Consider the following 22,428-nt stretch of genomic DNA (forward strand, 5'->3'; position numbering starts at 1 on the left):
AGGGCTTCCCTGGTGGCGCAGTGGTTGAGAATCCGCCTGCCAATGCAGGGGACACTGGTTCGAGCCCTGGTCTGGGAAGATCCCACATGCCATGGAGCAACTAAGCCCGTGCACCACAACTACTGAGCCTGCGCTCTAGAGCCCGTGAGCCACAACTGCTGAGCCCATGTGCCGCAACTACCGAAGCCTGCACTCCACAACAAGAGAAGCCACTGCAATGAGAAGCCCACACACCGCAACGAAGAATAGCCCTTGCTCGCCGCACCTAGAGAAGGCCTGCGCACAGCAACGAAGACCCAAGCCAGCCAAAAGTAAATAAATAAAATAAATAAAAATTTTAAAATAATAATAAAAAAATAAAAGGAAAGGGGCAGAGAGGAGAGGGCAGGACACCTACTTGTGCTCATCATTCAAGATGTGAACTTTAAAGAACCGAGGCTGGACTTCTTCAGGCTTGTTGTCAGCTGGAAGGGCTTCAGGAGCTGGGAGCCACATGTTGAACTCTGCCAGCCAGTTCTGAAGAGTATTAACCTTCAGAAAGTCAAGTCCAAAAAGAGAGTTTTAGGGAACAAGCTCAGAGCTGAGCTCATAAGGCTTTTTAGTGCCCAGTAAGGTATTACTCCAGAGCTCTGAAGAGGGGTGACCAAGTGGTGCCTTCCCAAACACTTACCGGCACAATGGCAAGGACGGTTTTGGCTGGCGTGTGGCGGAAGAGGACATCGATGAAGGAGATCACTTGCAAAGTTTTCCCCAGTCCCATGCTGTGGGCCAGGATACAGCCAAAGCCACTACTGGTCTTAAATCGCTCCAAGGACTCAACCAGGTTATCATACAGGAACCGGATCCCACCAATCTGCCAGGGAACAAACACAAACAAATATCTTTGGCTGGCAAAGACCAGGGGTCTAGTTTACTTACTTTGGAACTAGTCAGAATTAAGTAAATGAGCAGACATTGTACCAGACAGCTGGTGTGGATGGCTACAGAAGTTTCCCTGAACCCTGACTACTTTATTGGCTGGTGACGTTCTTCTCGGAGAAAACACAGAAAAGCATTCACCTGGTACAGTGGCCCATCTGAGGCAAGAATCTTGAGTACCAAATTCCTGACTGGGTCCTTCACTTAGGCTTCGTCGGGCTGACCTTGGCTGCTCACCTCAAGGCAGCCCATTTCACGAGGAGCTATTCTTACTGTTAAGAGTTCTTATGTTGAGTCAACCTCTGCCTTCATAGAGCTTTCACTCACTGGTCCTGGTTCCAGGTTCTGGGTCAACACAAACTACTCTGATCCTTCCTATCAGAAAGTCCCTCAGACTTCTGAGTCTCACATCTCTTCCAGAGCCACAACTCCCTAATCAAAGCACTGCTCTCCAGAGAGTATCTCAATCAGTCTTGCAGATCTCACAGAAGGAGGCTCAAGATTATTAAGCCAAAAGATTAGCACCTTCTACATGACAGGGCATCTCTCAGGCTTGTCCCTTCCCATTCATCAGGAATCCTGAAGCATCAACTGCTAGGAGGAAGAATCAGGCCTTTCCAATAGCTGCTCATGGTACCAAACAAGTACTTCACAGGCTGTGATGCGGGTGACGTCCACAGCAAGGAAGCTGAAAGGAGACCAAGAGAAGAGTCCAGATTTGCTGTACCTGATGCGGTTTCACTGCCCGTGCCAACTGTGGGGCCAGGAAGACATTCTCCTCCTCCGGAGGGTGGTTCAAGTTGACAAGGACCCGCCCCAGAGCATCGCGCTGATTTAAGACGTCATTCACATGGGTGCCACCTTTCTCCTCTTCCTCATCCTCCTCACTGACAGACTCACTGCTGTCCACAATGTGCAGAGTGTCCTCCTCTCCAGAGCTCAGTTCAATCACCTCTGAGGCAGCCAACAAAACAAAACAAAAACTCAGGGAGCAGAGATAATTTACTGCTCGTTGTTAAAACAGGAGAGCATGGAAACAAAGTTAGAACTTGTTATCACTTGTAAAAATTTTTATTTCTATTATTTCTCTCTTTTAGCTTCATGTTAAGACAAGGGGAAAACTTATTATTTACCAAGGAGACTCAGGGAAATTTGTCACAGTCAGACCCCAAACTGAATGAGGAAGGACTGAACAATTTTCTATTCAAAGGTACAGCCAATGTCTCAGGGCGAACATTGGGTCAGGAGGAAGGAGGGGCACCTCTGGCTCAATCTTACCATCTCGACTGCTTTTTTCATCCTCACTGCCACTGCTACTGTCCAAACAAATCACTTCCTGGGTCAAGACCCGAGGAGGCAGTTGGGGTCCATCGCTTGCTCTTAAGACAATTTCTTCTGGGGAAAAAAAGATGGACGGGAATGTCAACACCACATTTAGCTCAAACATATTTTCCAAAATGATTTGCCATCCTCCTCCTTTGTTGCTCTCTGGGGGACTATCCCCTGAGGAGACAAGTAGAGGGCATCTCAAAAACCCCAGTCTTCTTCCCTAATTCCCTGTTCTCTACTGGCTCTTACTTCCTAGTATTCACCTGACCACTAGAAAATGTCCTAATCCCTTGGCATGTTAACATCCAAAGTTATGGATGAAAATCTAAATAAGATCAATTTGAGGAGGTACATTTTTATCCATCTTAACTTTTCAAATGAGATCCTCCTGATCGTGTGCTTCTAAGAAACTGAATGGATTGAAAGGATTCCTGAGAGGCCACCATCTTATTCCAGATCTGTCCTTGACCACAGTGTGCACTGAGGGTCTCTTCTCCCTGCAGCGCGGGGCCTTTCCTGCCACCTCCACTGCTTACCGGGAAGGAACTCCAGGGGAACGGTGGGAATGGGGGCTGCGTAATCCTTCCTCTGCTGCTCCAGGCGTTTTCTTCTTTCCAATTCTTCCTGTTGTGCTGCTTTGGTAACTGGCTCCAACTGATCCTCCCGGAGCAGCTTGCTAAACGTTTAAATAAGAGAGAGCACTTGGGTTCACTTGAGATTTGGGCAATGTAATGTCAAGATAAAGAGGGAAACCATCATTGCTGGGCTCAGAGAGCTGAGGTGGGAGAAGAAGCCATATCAGTCCCACTACACCCACGCAATGGGCAAGGCAAAAAAATAAATGGGACTTCAAGGTTCAGGTGGTTCTGGGCTAATATGTTTTTCATATTATTTAACTTCCTGACAGGTGCCCCTGCCGAATCATCTCTGCACATAACAGATCAAGAGTGAAATAGAGTAATATGTAATTCATAAAGCTGGAAAGCAGTATAAAAAACAGAGTTGTTATATGGGAAAGTAGGATTATGGATGATTCTACATCCTTATTTCCCAAACTTAGAGTAAATTTTCAAGTCATCATTATGTTTAAAAAAAAATGAGGGTAGGAGGAAAAAAATATCATTTATCTCCTTTCAACAGCAAAATTGTCATTGGTGGAAGAAAGGACTATTGGGGATTTGGATAGTTAAGGAGGTTCACATCTGCTGATCTCTTAGCTCAAGGAAGAAGCCCTGCTTTGGACCAGACAGTCATCTTCCAACTGATGTTGAGTTCTAAGAAAATAAGAACTCAACTTCTTTTATCTCCTCTTATTTTGAGACATAAGGAAAAAATAAAGGAAGAAACCAGAGTCCAACCAGAGCATGCTATGGCTGCTTCCCAGGGCCTCGAAAGAGTGGGACACTCCCCAGGGGTGCTCGAGTGCCATCCACTTCAGCCCTGTATCCTCTGACAGCCCAGACCCAGTGGTCCTGAGCTGCATCTTCACTATTAATTGGGGCACACAACTTATACTTTTCTCCTTGGGAAATCAGACTCTCCTGCTCAAACCAGTCCTTTTGTTACTGACAGCCTTCAAATGAAGGTAATACTTTTACTCCCTCTCTTCCCCTCTTACCAAGAGCATAGCTCACCGTATGTTTCTCCTCATGTGGGAGGGCTTCTGAGCTCTCTTCTTTTTGGGGTCCTCGGAGGCAAGGCTCTTGCCTTGGTGGCGCCTAAGCTGCTCTGAAGGCTCAGACTGAGATGAGGTAGTTGAAGTGCACCGCGGTGGCCGCTGCCCATCTTCCCCGAGCTGGGCACACTCAGTGCCACACATGTCTTCCAGGGATGGGTCTGAAGACACAAAGGGAAAGAGGTGCCAGGGACCAACCTTTACTGGAGGAAGAGTGGGTTTTGATGCCAGACACACCAGGGTCCAAATCTCAACTCAGCAACTTATTAGCTGGTGATCTAATAAGGCAAGTTACATCTCTCCGAACCTCAATGGACTTATCTATAAAATGAGTATAGAGCTATTGTAGCTCTGGCTACAGGCCTGGCCCCCAGAGTAGGCTCACAACAAATGATAGCCATCATTCTTGATATAATTTAGCACTATGATCAGAGTGAGGAAGTGTCATGGTCTCAGACTACTCAGAAAGGGACAACTGAGTTCCCAATACAGCTCACACTCATTTGTATGACTCTAAGCAAGTCTCAACTGCCAACAGGGAGACCACTCCTCCCTTCAGTGTATTAAAGGGTTCATTCAATTTGCCAACCATTTAATGAGGGATTACAACATGGCAAGCACTGTCCTAGATGCTTCAAGGAATATTTCTAAATTCCTTCCCTTCAAGGAGTTTGTTTTCTAGACATAATAAGGCAAGGTGTGCTAAATACCAAAGGAGGGGCAGGGAAACTGACCTAAAGACCTTCAGAGTTTAAGGTACCATTTTTCAGCCAGAGGTAATTAGCTAAACCAAGAATAATTGTTAGGGTCACAGGAATATGAAAGGTACTATTTCATGGGGTGATCACACAAGGAATTATATGGGAGGTAAAATGTAAGTGAGAACTTAAAAGATGAAGAGAATGTCTAATGGTATTATTGCCTTGGAGACAGGGGAAAAAGAGGAAGAAATTCCTGACAGAGGGAATGTCATTTGTGGTATCAACCACCAGCAAGAACTGGGGTCCATGTGCACATCCCTCTCCTCATTTGCTGAGCTGCATTCTGTTCGCTGGATGGGCAGGCTTTGACAATCACATAGACCTGTCCCCAAGTCTGCCACAGCCTCCCAAATACAAGCACTACACAACCAAAAAAAGGTCTTTCCCAAAGGTAAGAGGAATTCAAAATAAGAACAGAAATGCTGAAACTGAGGTGCTCTAGTCCATGCCACTTGGCTCTCAGGCAGGAAGGACTCAGGAAGTTTTGTTTTTTGGTGGTATTATTTTTGTTCGTTATTTTGGATTTACCAGTTTTCCACTAATGTCTTTTTCTGTTATAGGATCCTATCTAGGATACCATATTGCGTTTAGCTTTCATGTCTTTTTTTTTTTTTTTTGAAGAAATTCACGTTCTTTTATTTATTTATTTATTTATGACTGTGTTGAGTCTTCGTTTCTGTGCGAGGGCTTTCTCCAGTTGCGGCAAGTGGGGACCACTCTTCATCGCGGTGCGCGGGCCTCTCACCATCGCGGCCTCTCTTGTTGTGGAGCACAGGCTCCAGACGCGCAGGCTCAGCAATTGTGGCTCATGGGCCCAGTTGCTCCCTGGCATGTGGGATCTTCCCAGACCAGGGCTCGAACCTGTGTCCCCTGCATTGGCAGGCAGATTCTCAACCACTGCGCCACCAGGGAAGCCCCTAGCTTTCATGTCTTTTTAGTCTTCCCTAAACTGCAGCAGTTTCTCAGCCTATTCTTGTCTTTCATGACGTTGATTTTTTTTTTTTTTTGTCCGTACCAAGGGACTTGTGTGATCTTAGTTCTCTGAGTTCGAACCCGGGCCCTGGCAGTGAAAGTGCCAAGTCCAAACCACTGGACCACCAGGGAACTCCCAACCTTGATACTTTTTTGAAGAGTACTGGTCAGGTGTTTTATAGACTGTCCCCCAATTTGGGTTTGTCTGATGATTAGATTGGGGTTATGACTTTTAGGAAAGAATACCACAGAGGTGAAGTGCTCTTCTCATCACATCTTATCAGGGTACATGATATCAACATGACTTATTACTGGTGACATTAACCTTGAAGTGGTGTCTGCCAGATTTCTCCACTGTAAAATTACTATGTTTCCCTTTCCATATTTTATTCTTAAGAGGCCAATCACTAAGCCTGGCCCACATTCAGGGGGAAGAGAATTAAGCTCCATTTCCTGGAGGGAGGGGCATCAAAGAATTTCTGGACATATATTAAAACCACATACAAAAAAATGTTTGTGGGGGGTACTTTGAGGCTTCCAGAACACAAATATCCTTAAAAGTTTCATCCACTAATTTTAACATTCATCAGTGGATCTTACCTAGAGCAATTATTACTGTGGTGTTCTAATGGTGGTTTTCTATTTCCCTCTTTCCATCTACATTTATTATCTGGAATTTTTCTGTAAGGGAGATTTGTCCCTTCTCCCTCATTTATATATTCAACATTTAAAAAAACATGTCAGGATGGACTCAAGAAGAAATATGCAACCCTGTAGACTTTGGTAAAGGGAGGCCAGGGCTGCCACAGACCTCAATGAGTGAACCAGTAAGCTGATGTCCCCAAGCTGAAAAAAAGACTTACCATGGGTCATCATCCTATGCACTCAACCACCAAAAAATACCAAAGGGCCGTCTCACCAGTCAGTGGCTGAGTCAGAGAATCATGAGTGTCCCAGACATTCTGTTACTGCTCACCTTCCGCGGCTCGGTGTAGCCCCTCCTGGCCCTGTTACCATTCTGGGTTCCCTATGGTCTCTTTCATATTAATGCCAGATTCTAGAACAGCATGGAGTTGGAAACTAATGTTTCCCAAGAGATAACAGAGCATAGGGGTTCAGTATAGACACTGAAGCCAGACTGCTGGGGTGTGAACACCAACTCTACCCCTTATTATAACCTTTCTGTTCCTCAATTATAAAAAGGGAATAACAAGTGTAGTGTTATTCCTCAGTCTCAGAGGGTTGTGGTGATGATTATATGAGATAGCCTAGATAAAGCGCTAAGACAATGCCCGGCACACAGTAAACATTGTATAAAACAGCTGCTGCTTTTACTATGACTACCACTATTCCAGGTACAAAGAATGGGTTTGGTTTCTTTTCTTCTTTCTTTCCTACAGTAACTCTACAAGGTGAGTTTTGCTCCCTTCATTCTAAATATGATAAACTGGGACTTCCCTGGTGGCTCAGTGGTTAAGAATCTGCCTGCCAATACAGGGGACATGGGTTCAAGCCCTGGTCCAGGAAGATCCCACATGCCGTGGAGCAACTAAGCCCATGCACCACAACTACTGAAGCCCGCGTGCCACAACTACTAAAGCCCGTGCGCCTAGAGGCCGTGCTCCGCAACAAGAGAAGCCACCGCAATGAGAAGCCCACGCACCACAACGAAGAGTAGCCCCGCTCGTCGCAACTAGAGAAAGCCTGTGTGCACCAACGAAGACCCAAAGCAGCCAAAAATAAATAAATAAATTTTAAAAATAAATAAATATGATAAACTGAAGCCCTAAAAAGATAAAAAGACTTGCCTATGGGTATACAGGAAATAAGCAGGAAAACAGGAGCAGACAGTTATGAGAATAAGCTTTGTAGTCAGGCAATCCTGGTGTTGAATCCTGGCTTTGTCACTTATTAGCTCTATGTTCATGGGTTCAACTTCTCTGAGCCATAGTTCCCACATGTGTAAATGAGGATGTAAATAGCTCTCTCATGGAAAATATTATTCTTTAAACCCTGGTGTGCCAAACTCCATACTCCCACAACCACATTCAACAGTCTGGGAGTACACAAAGCTCTGGAGCTTGGTCAGCTGTGCCAGGTAGCAGTATTCATTTGTATGGAGAACTCAAACTTCAATTATATATCTTAATCAAAGATCAATAAGAAAGCAAAGGGAGAAGCAGAAATGACATATGAAAACAGCATTTGGTTGTTACAAAATGAGTGTTTCTTACACACACACACACACACACACACACACACACACACCCCTCCACATTCTAAACCTTTCCACTTGAGACTGCCGCAAACCAGACACTGTTCCCTCTCCCATCCCCTGCTTTTAGTTTAGCCTAACATACATTTGAGCATCTGCTATGTACCAGGCCCTGTGCCAAAGCACAATGGAATGGTCCACGTGGGGAAACGTGTATACGTATACAGTGGAATGCCTAATAGCAATAACACTGGGGAAAGGACACTTAATCTAGCCTTGCCTATCACTGGTTATGGGGGCGCTTCCTTGGGAAAGGTGAGACTTGGGTTTAATCTAACAGAATGGGTAGGCACCAGCTAGAAAAGGAAGGAAAAAAAGAACATTCTAGACAGATAGAGGAGCATAAGCAAAAGGAATAGAGACTCTAAACAAGGTGGAATGGTTAGGAAAGTACATGCAGTTCAATATTGGCTAAAATGAACTAAGCAAAATAGCAGCACAAGTGGCCTTCCAACCCAACAACCACTTCCCTGTCTCTTCCCAGTAGCCCCTTGTCCAAGGAATACTTAGGTACAGACCAGAGGTATAGACCAAGTTTCTTGGATGCTGGCACAGAAGTCAATCCCTGTCCCAGGGAGGACTAATTCCAAGGCCTTTTATTCCTAGCATTCTATATCCCATTGCCTGGTGTTTGGGTAGGGAGGGGAAGCTAATGTGGCCATTGTAAAAACTGTGGGTGGAGGGAGATGGTGGGTGTGGACCTGTGTGCATGCACGCACACACACTCACATGTGAATGCCCAGGTTGATTCACTCCCCTGAAGCAGCACTGGAAGCAACTTTCTTGACTCTTACACGGAGAGACCACTAAAGATTTCAGGTAGATAACTTTTGCTTTTTTTTTAAAATTTATTTTTATTTATTTATGGCTGTGTTGGGTCTTCGTTTCTGTGCGAGGGCTTCCTCTAGTTGTGGCAAGCGGGGGCCACTCTTCATCGCAGTGCGCGGGCCTCTCACTATCGCGGCCTCTCTTGTTGCGGAGCACAGGCTCCAGACGCGCAGGCTCAGTAATTGCGGCTCACGGGCCCAGCTGCTCCGCGGCATGTGGGATCTTCCCAGACCAGGGCACGAACCCGTGTCCCCTGCATTGGCAGGCAGACTCCAAACCACTGCACCACCAGGGAAGCCCCATAACCTTTGCTTTTTGAACAGCAAACGGGAAATGGTCAAGGGAGGCACCAAAGAATGTTTACGACGGGACACTGCAATATCATTAACAGGAGCAAGAGGTTAAAACATCACAATCCCCTCTCCATTACCACTAGGTCCACAGCAGGCATTTTATAAAAAGGCCTCCTAAAGACAGCAGAGTCCAGGGTGGTTAAGTGGCCTTGGCTCATGGACATGTTCCACCTGCTGAGGAGACAAGGTGCCATCGCTCCTGTGTCCAGTCAGACATGAGAACTAAAAGAGAAGCTCCAAAGTAGAACTGCAAGTCTGGCTAGTTGTCTTCCCAAATTCACTACCCTCCTTAAACAGTCCTCTCGCATTTCCATCTGAAGCCCTACAGGAGGAAAGCTCAGCAACTCTTGGTTTTCCTTAAAGACTATCATTCCTTCAGGCCTCCCACTCCTCCAAAGAGCTAATACTTCCATAGCACTGTCATATAGTACTATTGTCACCTTCCTCCTAACTTACAGCCCTGAATTCTTCCCTCCTAATTGGGAGCCATCAAATTTTTCCTCCCAAAGTAATAGATGGCTAGACAGCAGGCTCAGGGCTGTGTTGGCACACTTCAACTTGGTGTTTTGCTGGGTCCCTTGACCTGGTTAGATAATGACCTTTGATGCTCTCCTGGCCTTAAGGCCTTTTGTTTTGTTTCTATTTCACAAGCAAATTTATTGAGTAACCACTTGGAGGAACAGCTGGAGGCAAGGCTACAGAGTAGGCAGAACAGAGTCAGAGTATAGACGGCAGGCCTTGAATGTCGGTCCAAAGGGTTTGAACTTGATCTGTTGGGCAGTGGGAACTTGTTGCCAACTATTGTATTTATTTCTTCTGGTTTCTGCCTTGCAGAGTGGGCTGTTCCTGGGAGGAGGAAGAACAAAACCTGATAGTTTTTGAATGTCACAAATTCACTATCAGACATTCCAACTTGTGAGGCTTGGCTGTGAATTTCTGTCTGGCATGGGTTGAATGTAGCCAAGCACAGAAGTAATTTTTAAATGATCAAACAGTATATACAATTCTCATGCACACTGAGTTCAGACACAGGTTTCCCCTTTCCTTTATACACAGGATACAGGTCTAAATCAGCTCCTTACCACCTAGCATTCTTTGAATGAATCCTTAGCTTCTATGTTCAACAACTACTATTTGCTTGTTAAAGGGGCTTTAGTTTACGGATGTGCTAATATTTAAAATTTGTTGTCATGTAAGTCAGTGTTTTACAAGTGCTTCATTACTGCTTCATAATGCTTATTGTGAAGTTTCTGGTTTCTACGTAACATTATAATATACACCACATCTTAAACTATTCTTAATAATACAACTGTTATTTCCCTAAGTCAAAATATAACTTTTCACTGTGCTCTTTTGTACCTTCTGAATATTGAACCATGTGAATTTACAACCTAACCGAAATAATTAATTTAACTTTCAAAAAATAGCCCACCCCAAAATTCTGGAGTATAATCCACCAAAAGTCACTGAGGAAAAAAGATTAAAGATTCAACAAGGAGGTAGAGACATGTGCTTTGACAAAGGAAAATTAGTGTCTGCATGCTTCAAAAGTCAGTGACTACTGCCACCCAAGTTCAGGATCATGGAATCAGACCTGGCGGCAGATACCTCTGAACTTTCTCCCTCATGCAAGCCAGCTGTGAGCAGTGATCACCAGAGTTATATAAACACCTATGAACACTTACATAAGCTTCTCAGGAACAAGTTATGAACACCATCACAACAAATATGATAGGCAAATGAGTAGCTTTGAAAAAAAAATACCTACATTTCATTCATTAGGGTATAAGGTACAAACACTTCCAGGGCCCTTTCTCCAGCTATTCCATTTCTTCTTCCTCCTCAATCTCATCTGTATAAACAAAGATCAGTGGATTCCAAGTCTTACCATGTACCTCCTGACATGATGTGGTAGAATATGTGCACCACAACCTATGATGTATGTGTGTCAAAACACTGAACCTGAATCTGAACACACCTTGATATCTCATTCCCAGTTTGCAAAAATACAGGGAACAAAGGACTATGTTAAACTTGATAAACAAAACCATAGGGATACAATCAGCAAAGTCTAGAAATGTGCGAAACTACAGAACAAGTGAATCCTTTTCTTCTATAAATAAGTTGCAAGGAAAAAAAGAAAACGAAAAAGAGGTAGGTTATATCTTAGCTGTACTTAAAAAGCTTAAATGTTAAAGAGATTTAAAAGACAAATCAACTAAATGTAGACCTAGTAGGGATTTTAATAAATTAACAGTAAAAATATTTTTTAAAGATAATCAGAGATTATCTGGATATTTTATGATATAAGGAATTATTGATTTTAAAAAATTAGGTATGATAAAGGTATGGTGTTTGTTTCATTTTGTTTGTGTGTTTGTTTTTTAGGGACTTTACATATTAGAGAACAGATTAAATACACTCTGAAGTTTTTATAGATAAAATCTTACAAGGAACTAGTACTTCCAAATAACCCAAGATTGTGGGGGAACAGATGAAACAAGACTAGCCCTGTATTTATAATGACTGAAAAGAGTACTGGGAACACAAGGTTCATTTTACATTTTTTAAAACTATGTCTCTATTTTTTAATTATGTTTGAGATTTTCCAGAATAAAAAATTTACAGTTTTCTTTAACTTTAGACGTTTCAATGGAAAATAAAATGTAACAGGCACTAACCTCTAAACTATTTAGGTCTCAACTTTTCCACATTTGTTAATATACATTTATTTTATACTGGTAATCAATGAATACACATCATTTTGTGTTCTACTTTTAATCACTTGTTTTATATATAAATATTTCTTTGATATAGTCCACATGTCATTTTAATGGCAAGCTAACAGCATATCACAGAATATTTTGTCATTCCCCTGCAGCTGGGCATTTGGGCTGTTTTTTATTTTTCATTCACATCTATACTGGCATAAGCACCCTTGTACAAACTATTTTTCCTTTTGATTTACATATCTGTGGTATAATCCACTACAGCTGGGGAAATGAGCAAAGAGTATTAATGTTCAGGGATTGGCAAGCTTTTTCTATAAAGAGTCAGAGAGTAAATACTTTAGATTTTGTGGGCCATAAGGTCTCTGTTGCAACTACTCAACTTTGCTGTTGTAGCTTGAAAGCAACCATACATAAACAAATGAGTGAATGAGTACAGCTCTGTTCCAGTAAAACTTTATTTACAAAAACAGGCAGAAACAATCCTGAAAACGAACAAAGTTGGCGGACTCACAATTCCTGATTTCAAAACTTGCAACAAAGCTACAGTAATCAAAACAGTGTGATACTGGCATAAAATAGAGATATATAGACCAATGCAATCAATTAGAGCCCAGAAATAAACTCTCACATATATGGCCAAAATGATTTTCAACAAAACTGCCAATACCATTCAATAGGAAAAGGGCAGTTACTTTGCCAAATGGTACCAGGACGCTGGATATCCACATGCAGAAAAATGAAACTGGACCCTTACCTTATACAAAAATTAACTCAAAATGCATCAAAGACCTAACTGTAAAGCCTAAAACTATGAAACTCTTAGAAGAAAAACATAGGGGGAAAACTTCAGAACATTGGATTTGGCAATGATTTCTTAGATATGACACCAAAGGCATAGGCAATAAAAGAGAAACAAACAAACAAACAAACTGGACTTCATGAAAACTTTAAAATTTTGCGCATCAAAAGACACTATGAACAGGGCTTCCCTGGTGGCGCAGTAGTTAAGAATCCGCCTGCCAGGTTCGAGCCCTGGTCCGGGAAGATCCCACATGCCACGGAGCAATTAAGCCCATGTGCCACAACTACTGAGCCTGCACTCTAGAGCCTGCAAGCCACATCTACTGAAGCCCGTGCACCTACAGCCCGTGCTCTGCAACAAGAGAAGCCACTGCAATGAGAAGCCCGCGCACCACAACGAAGAGTAGCCCCCACTCGCCGCAACTAGAGAAAGCCTGCGCAGCATGAAGACCCAACACAGCCAAAATTAAATAAATTAAAAAAAAAAAAGACACTATGAACAGAGTGAAAAGGCAACACATAGAATTTGCAAATCATATATTTATTAAGGGATTAACACCCAGAACATAAAGAGACCTCCAAAAACTCAATAACAAAAAAAAAACTGATTAAAAAATGGGCAAAGGATATGAACAGTCATTTCCCCAAAGAAGATATACAAATGGCCAAAAAGCACATGACAAGATGTTCGACACCACTAATCATTAGTGAAATGTAAATCAAAACTACAATAACATACCATCTCACACCCATTAGGATAGCTACTATTAAAAAAACAAGTGTTAGCAAGGAGGCGGAGAAATTAGAACCCTTGTGCACCGTTGGTGGGAATGTAAAATGGTACAGCTGCTGTGGAAAACAGTATGGCAATTCCTCAAAAAATTAAACATAGAATTACCATATGATCTAGCCATTCCACTTCTATATATACACTCAAAAGAACTGAAAGTAGGGTCTCAAAGAAATATTTATACATTCACGTTCATAGCAGCCCAAGTATCCACGGACAGAGGAAAGGACAAGCAAAATGTGATATATACATACAATGGAATATTATTCAGCCTTACAAAAGGAAGGAAATTCTGACACATGCTACCACATGGATAAATCAGGACATTATGTTAAGTGAAATAAGCCAGTCACAAAAAGACAAATACTACATGACTCCACTTATATGAGGTACTTAACGGTAGTTAAAATCATAGAGACAGAATGTAGAATCGTGGTTCCCAAGGTTCCCAAGGGCTGGGGGAGAAGGGAATGGGGAGTAATTGTTTAATGGGTACAGAGTTTCAGAATGGGATGATGAAAACGTTTTGGTGATAAGACAGTGGTGATGGTTGCAACAACAATGTGAATGTACTTAATGCCACAGTATTGTACACTTAAAAATAGCTACAATGCTAAATTTTATGTTACACATATTTTACCACACACGCAGAGTTGACTTAGTTATTATGCTAAGTTAAAGTTAGACAAAAAAGGCCGCATATTATATGATTCCATTTACAGAAATGCACAGAACAGGTACATCTATATAGACAGAAAGTAGGACAGTGGTTGCCAAGGACTGAGGGAGAGGATAATAGGAGTGTCTGCTTACACGTAACAGGGTTTCTTTTTGGGGTGGTGAGGATGTTCTGATATTAGAAAGTAGAGATGGTTGCACAACCTTGTGAATATACTAAAAACCACTGAATTGTACACTTTCAAGTGGTGAATTATATCTCAAAAAAACACACACACACTTTTTTTTTTTTTTTTTATGTTGGCTTGGTGCTTCTGCTTCCAGCTAAGACGGAATAGCTTGAGGCAAACCAAAGGAGGCACCCAGAACAGCTAGGAATATGTTAGCAAATTTAAACAAACAAACAACAACAACAACAAAACTCTTTTGAAGGCACTGAAGAGATGCTGAGACAACCAGGAGTTGAAGGGACAAGATTCCAGAGGGGGAGAATGCTGCGCAACCATAAAAAAGAATGAAATCTTGCCATCTGTTGCAACATGGATCGACCTGGCGGGTATAAGTGAAATAAGTCAGAGAAAAACAAATACCATATTTCACTTGTATGTGGAATCTAAAAAACAAAACAAAGGAACAAACAAAATGAAACAGAAACAGACTCATAGATACAGAGAACAAACTGGTGGTTGTCAAGAGGGGGTATGCGGAGACAGAGGAAATAGGCGAAGGGGGTTAAGAGGTACAAACTTCCAGCTATAAAATAAATAAGTCAGGGGGATGTAATGTACACACAGGGAATGTAGTCAATAATATTGTAACAATTTTATATGATGATGGATGGTAGCTGGTCTCATTGTGGTGATTATTTCATAATGTATAAAAATATCAAATTGCTGGGGCTTCCCTGGTGGTGCAGTGGTTAAGAATCCGTCTGCCAATGCAGGGGACACTGGTTCAAGCCCTGGTCAGGGAAGATCTCACATGCCACGGAGAAACTAAGCCCGTGCGCGACAACTACTGAGCCTGTGCTCTAGAGCCCGCGAGCCACAACTACTGAGCCCACGTGTCACAACTACTGAAGCCCGTGTGCCTAGAGCCCGTGCTCCACCACAAGAGAAGCCATCGCAATGAGAAGCCTGCGCACCAAAACGAAGAGTAGCCCCCGCTTGTCACAACTAGAGAAAGCGCACGCACAGCAACGAAGACCCAACGCAGCCAAAAAAAAAAAAAAAATCAAATCGCTAAGTTGTACACCTGAAAATAATATATTTTATGTCAATTATAACTAAATAAAAAGTCAAGGGCTTCCCTGGTGGTGCAGTGGTTGAGAATCCGCCTGCCAATGCAGGGGACACGGGTTCGAGCCCTGGTCTGGGAAGATCCCACATGCCGCGGAGCAACTGGGCCCGTGAGCCACAACTACTGAGCCTGCGCGTCTGGAGCCTGTGCTCCGCAACGAGAGGCCGCGACAGTGAGAGGCCCGCGCACCGCGATGAAGAGTGGCCCCCGCTCGCCGCAACTAGAGAAAGCCCTTGCACAGAAACGAGGACCCAACACAGCCAAAAATAAATAAATTAATTAATTAATTAAAAAAAAAAAAAAGTCAAGTCACAGTCTTGTAGAAAACAGCAGAACATATATCTGATGAAAGACTTGTATCTAGAATATATTTTTCAAAACCACAATTCATTAAAAGGACAACAAGCAACCCAATAAAGAGCAAAAGGGGAGGAACAGATACCTCAGAAAAAGAGATATACAAATGGCCAATGAACACATGAAAAGGTGCTCAATATAATTAGGGAAATGCAAATTTAAACTATAATCAGATACCACTGGACACCCACTTAGAATGGCTAAAATTCCTAAGACTGGCCATATCAAGTGCTGGCAAGGATGTGGGGCACCTGGAACTCTCATGTACTACTCATGGAACTCTCATGTACTACTCATGTACTACTGAAGTGTGAAGTGTGAAGAGGTAGTCATGTTGGAAAACATTTTGGCAGTTTTTTATAAAGTTAAACATACACCTACCATATGACCCAGTAATTCACTTACAGATATTTTATCTAAAAGAAATGAAAACAGGGACTTCCCTGGTGGTCCAGCGGTAAAGAATCCACCTTCCAATGCAGGGGACGTGGGTTTGATCCCTGGTTGGGGAACTAAGATCCCACATGCCGCGAGGCAACTAAGCTCACATGCCACAACTACTGAGCTTGCGCGCCTCAACGAGAGAGCGCTCTAGACCCTGTGCACCACAACTACAGAGCTCACGTGCCCTGGAGCCCGCACACAACTAGAGAGAAGCCTGCATGTCACAACTAGAGAGAAGCCCGTGCACAGTGACGAAGACCTGATGCAGCCAAAAAAATAAAATAAATAAAAATAAATGAAAACATATCTCTAATATTTTTTAAAAATCAACTTTACAGGAATGTTCAAAGCAGGTTCATTCATAAGATTAAATGTCCATCAACAGATGAATGTATAAACAAGGGGTAATATATTCATGCAATTGGAATACTACTCAGCAATAAAAAATAACAAACTATGATCATATGCAACAATACATATGAATCTCACAGACATTATGCTGAGCAAGAGGCCAAAGACAAAAGAATATGTATTGTATAATTCCATTTATATAAAATTCTAGAACAGGCAAAGTTAACCTATAATGACAGAAATTAGTTCAGTGGTTGCCTAGAAAATTGACTACAAAGGGGCATGAGAGAACTTTCTGGGAAAATGGATATTTTCTATATCTTGATTAGGGTGATGATAACATGGGTACATACATTTGTCAACAATCATCGACCTGCACAGGTAAAAGATGTGAACTTTACTTTATGTAAATTATATAATAAAGTTGATTTTTTAAAATTGTGTGATATTGCTAAGTTATTCTTAAAGAGAAATTCATAGCCTTAAATTAATGTCAAAAAGTAACAGAGAGTGGTCCAGAGGTTAAGACTCTGCTCCCAATACAGCGGGCACAGGTTTAATCCCTGTTCGGGGAACTAAGATCCCACATGTGGCAAAGGGCAGCAAAAAAAACAAAAACAAAAAAAACAGAGAGTGAAAATCAATGATGTAAATAAATTTTCTTTTCAAAAAATTAGAAAAAGAACAGGAAACCAAACCCAAAGAAAGTAGTAGGAAGAAAACAATAAAAAGCAGAGGAAAACATACTTTAAAGAGCAAAAGCAAAACCAAAAGTTGATTCTTTGAAGCATAAATGCTACATCCTCAGAAAGCCTTACCACCACTGCCACAACCAACACACTGGCTAAAACAGGCCCTTCCTCGCAACCCCTGGGGCTTATTCCCTTTCTTTATTATTTACAAGGCTCTTATCAAGATCTGAAGTTATTTTAGGAACTTGATCCAACACTTACCTGTCTCTCCTTTTAGACTATAGCTCCTTGAGGGCAGGGATTCTGTCCATCTCATTCTCCACTATATCCCTCAAGCTTAACAAAAATGCCAGCTGCCTAACAGATGCTCAATAAATATACGTTGAATTTTTCAAGATGAGCTTGTTTTTATTAAAAAAACTGTCACTAGAGAAAAACACATATGAATAAAAAATCCACTGAAGTATACCAGTTCCTATTCAGTATGTTTATGTTCAATATCTTCAATATGTCAGCATTTATGAGTGCGTATTGATGTTCTCTGTGGACTGAGCTTTCCCTGACTCAATATATGTCATGACAAGCCAATATATTTGCCAATAAGCCTTAAAAAGTTAAAAACTCACCCAAACCAAAATGTGATTCACCTTCAAAATAGTCATAGAAGCCAGTATGAGAGGGAAAAAAATTCTCATCATAGTTGCTCCTTGGGAAGAAATAACTCTTCACAGCATTAATGCTAAAAGGCACTAGAGGATTCCAAATTAAACACATCTTTTAAAGTGAGATCTGAGAGCAAGGGGACCGATACCACTCTAACTAACTCATGAAACAACCTAAGACATGAAGAAAAGAAATGGCCAGGCTTTCCACTTAGCTCTCACAGGGCTGGGGAACAACTGCAAATCATCTGTAAAAGATACCAAGACTGCACAGGGGTTCTCAATCTTGGCACTGCGGACATTTGGGATTGGGTAATCCTTTGTTGTCGGAGGCTCTCCTGTACATTGTAGGGTGTTCAGCAGCATCCCACCCCCCACCTCCCCATCTACTAGATTCTAGTAGCATCTTCCCAGTTGTGACAACCAAAAATGTCTCTATACATTGCCAAAGGTCTTCTTGGGGGCAAAATCAATCCCTGTAGAGAACCACTGCTTATAGCACAATCAACGCCAAAATACTAAAGAAACAGTCATTTGTAAACACAACTACACCTCTTTTCAGCCCATCTGAAATTCTAGCCCTCTGCTGCAGACAGATTTAATTTTGACTCTGCTCAGCATGATGATGAAGATTTTTGGCCATCTCTGCAACCACAGGCAAGAATTACCAAGTTCTCAGCAAATCAGCCACAAAGTAGGAACTTCTGAGCAAAGGAAAGAAGACAGACTAAGGCTGAAACGTTGAAGGATTCTAGTTTAATTTCGGAATAAGATATAAAGAAATGAGAGAAAATGTAAAGTGAATACTTGGCTTTACTAAAATCTTACAGACAAGGTAATGTCTAGAATAATTTCACAAAATCAAAATTTTTAAAAATCCAAATTAAACCCAAAGATGCTGATGAAAACCACATCCCCATCTTTAAAATATGCCTTTCCTATGTCCTCTCACTTTTTCACTCATGAAATAAGACTATCAAACAATATGAAAGATTGCTTAAACTGACTACAATGAAATTACAGATTTTTTTTACAACAAAGAGCACTGTGAGCAACGTTAAGAAAGAAGCTACAGACTAGCTACTATTAACAATATAAATAGTGAAGGATTAGTATATCCAGAATATGAACACCTACAAATATGAACACTTAAATATGAAAAACATCATCACCACAAATAGCCAAAACTGACATCATTACTTGAGAAATTTGAGCTGGTTCTTGAAGTGTTTCCCAGCTTTCTCTAATCACTCAACTTTATTATTCCATCAGTCATAAGAAAACATCCACTATCATCCTTAACATCCTATGGCTTTATACCAAACATGAATGCTCAATCACCTACTCGGCTTAATTTCCCCCATTCCTTCCATCCCCCAGAATTCCACAAGCAACCCCACACCTAGCCATCATCACACATTAAGGAAGAGAAACCTTACTGCTGCCCAAGGACAGAAGGTGGAGAAAGAGCCAACTCCTATCTGGAAATGGCTGCAGTTCATTGAGAAACAACACACTACCCACGGCACCTGGTGACTGTGGCATCTGGCAACCTGCAGCCAGCTTCCTGTGGGGGAGAGCCCTTCCTTCTACACTCTGCCAAGGGCCTCAAGAGACAACAGGCTGGTCACTGTTTCCTCAAGAGTTCTCCAAGGGTCTCTCAACTCCCTAGTAATGTGTTGGGTTTTTTTAAAGAAATGGGCCAGGGGACTTCCGTGGTGGCGCAGTGGTTAAGAATCTGCCTGCCAATGCAGGGGACACAGGTTCGAGCCCTGGTCCGGGAAGATCCCACAGGCCGTGGAGCAACTAAGCCCGTGTGCCACAACTACTAAGCCTGCACTCTAGAGCCTGCGAACCACAACTACTAAAGCCTGTGCGCCTACAGCCCGTTCTCTGCAACAAGAGAAGCCACCGCAATGAGAAGCCGTGCACTGCAACGAAGAGTAGCCCTTGCTCGCTGCAACTAGAGAAAGCCTGCGCACAAGCAACAAAGACCCAACACAGCAAAAAATATAAATAAATAAATAAAATTTAAAAATAAATAAACAGATCTTTTAAAAAAACTGGGCTAGGCATAAAAAAGAATGAAATTTTGCCATGTGCAACAACATGGATGCACCTGGAGGGTATCATGCGTAGTGAAATAAGTCAGACAGAGAAAGACTAACACTGTATATTATCACTTATATGTGGAATCTAAAAAATAAAAGAAACTACTGAATATAACAAAAAAGAAACAAAAACAGATATAGAGAACTAACTAGTGGTTACTAGCAGGGAGAGACAAGAGGGGAGGGGCAAGATAGGGGTAGGGGATTAAGAGGTACAAGCCTCTTATATAAAATAAATAAGCTACAAGAATATATTGTACAGTACAGGAAATATAGCCAATATTTTATAATAACTATAAATGGAGTATAATCTATAAAATTTTTGAGTCACTGTGTTGTATACCTGAAACTAATATAATATTGCAAATCAACTACATCTCCATTAAAAAAAAAGAAATAGGCTAGGGATATGAATGGGAAGACAGAAGCAATGAAATGTTTTTTGCTTGTTTCCCAAAGTATGAGTGATCCAAATATGGGAGAAATAAAAATAGATTAAAAACTCAAGCAAATTATTCCTGGAAACTTCAGAATCACTAAAGAGCTAGTGCTTTCACCACCTGCCATTCAGCACTACAGGGAGTAAAGTGGTACCGGATGCTGCAACTGATTGAGAGAGGTGTCGGGCTGGAGCTGGTTCAAGGGCCATGTCAATCCATGCTGGGCTTCCTGCTCTTCTTGAGGGCTCCAACTGGCAGCCTCTCTCAAGGAGGCTAGAATTAACAGGACCTCTGCACCCGCAAAGGGAAGATTTTAAGAGAGGAATGAAGAGAACAAGCCTGCTTGCAGCTTCGGGGGATTGTAGCCCTTCCCTCTGGAGCTCAGGCAAGTAAAGCCCCATACTCTCCCACCTGAAAATCCATTTTAAATGGTGATGGAAACACAGAATAACACACAAATCTTTGCAAAACATGCAAACTTCACTAGGGGCCCATGTAAGGGTGTCCACAACAAGCAAGAGGAAACTAGGAGGGCACAAGTGCTGTCCCTTTTAAGAGGGAATGGGCAAAGAGTAACACCAACAGCTCGAATTCTGCTGCTTTTATTTGAGAGAGGACTTGGGTACACACACTAAGGTGATAATCTTCTAAAATTTGTTACTGTTGTATCTGTTAACCTAAGAGTAGAAGACAGTAACACTGGTCCTATGAACAAACAAAAGCATGCTAGTAACCTGTATGGGGGGGAAAAAAATCAACACAACTCAGTTTATTTTTTCATTCTACTGATGAATGCTTTGAAGCACTGAGGCTACGACCACAAAACACACACATACACACACAAACACACAATTCCCAGAATGATTCAGTAGTTGAGAAAGGGCTGTATACAAAGACTAGGGTTTCACAAGCAGAGCATCGGATATCATTCTGGGAAAGCACAGGAGGCAAGAGAGAAGAAAGATACCTCCAGCAAAAAATTTCCTCCACAAAATGCATTCACATATAACTGAAACAGTTAAATGATCCCTTCAGACTCTTACTGAGGATAAGAATCTCTGATTTGAGAGCAGAAAACAAGGTAGGTTGAGGAGCAGATGCTGTGGAGGGCAGGGCTCAATTATCAGTTCCCATACCCCAGAGAGCATCATTTAAAGTCATGCCTTGGCAAAATAGTAAACGATTGCATGTCACTGACCTCCTGAATTTTCTCATTAATTGAAACCTTAAATGTTAACTCTATGAATGCAAAAGGCTGGAGAGTAAATTCTGGTCAGAGAAAGACAGGTAAAGCCCTTTCTGACTGACCACATTAGATATAAAACAAATCTTTTCCTTAGGGCCACAGAAAATGCAAAGAAAATATGCATCTATCTGAGAGCACGCTGCATCTCTGCTTCCGGATTAAAAGAGTGGCTGGAATGTAAGTACAACATTTCTAAGCTGGAAGAGCATTCAGCAGTGGCTCTCCCAGGACCTTACACTCCACAGGGAAACAACTTTATAGACCTCTACCATATATGATCACCATCAAGGAAAAAACCTCTCATCTCCTCATGCTCAATCACAAATTCTGTGCCTGAAGAAATTACCTAAATATCCCACTCTACTTCTCTCCATACCACTGTACTACCTGGTCTGGATTCTGGCACAAGCCTCCAAAGGGTCACCCTGCCGCCTTCTGATGACTCCCCCTCCAATCCACGCTGCTTGCTGCAGAAAGAGAGCTTTCTGAATCTGATCACGTCACAGTCTCCACCCACCCAGGATCTTCTAAAATACCTTAAAATGTCCCTTCTACCCTTAGGATAAAATCTAAAATGCTTAAGGCTTTTTCTGATTGCTAGTATCCAGCCTTCCTTCTGACCAGCAAGTACCTCCCTCCAACCACCTGCACCCACACACCCTCCACTCCCTGCTCTCTAGCCTCAAAAGCACAGTGCTCTCAAGGTCTCTAGGC

At 42.1% G+C, this 22,428-nt stretch overlaps 1 protein-coding gene across 5 annotated transcripts in view; it reads right to left on the minus strand.

Annotated features, from left to right (window-relative positions):
- RAD54L2 (RAD54 like 2) overlaps nucleotides 1–22,428 on the minus strand; it is an 88,269-nt gene that overhangs the window by 20,341 nt on the left and 45,500 nt on the right. For 4 of the 5 annotated variants that reach the window (XM_057554997.1, XM_057554993.1, XM_057554995.1 and 1 more), the window contains 6 exons: nucleotides 3,882–4,083; nucleotides 2,784–2,923; nucleotides 2,197–2,313; nucleotides 1,646–1,872; nucleotides 671–853; nucleotides 398–531 (listed from right to left, as the gene is read on the minus strand). In XM_057554997.1, coding sequence (XP_057410980.1) covers nucleotides 398–531; nucleotides 671–853; nucleotides 1,646–1,872; nucleotides 2,197–2,313; nucleotides 2,784–2,923; nucleotides 3,882–4,083 — 1,003 coding nt within the window. The remainder of the gene's footprint in view (nucleotides 1–397; nucleotides 532–670; nucleotides 854–1,645; nucleotides 1,873–2,196; nucleotides 2,314–2,783; nucleotides 2,924–3,881; nucleotides 4,084–22,428) is intronic. The other variant, XM_057554996.1, reaches the window with a different exon arrangement.

This window comes from Balaenoptera acutorostrata, chromosome 10 (assembly GCF_949987535.1).
Source record: "Balaenoptera acutorostrata chromosome 10, mBalAcu1.1, whole genome shotgun sequence".
NCBI classification, from domain to species: Eukaryota; Metazoa; Chordata; class Mammalia; order Artiodactyla; family Balaenopteridae; genus Balaenoptera; species Balaenoptera acutorostrata.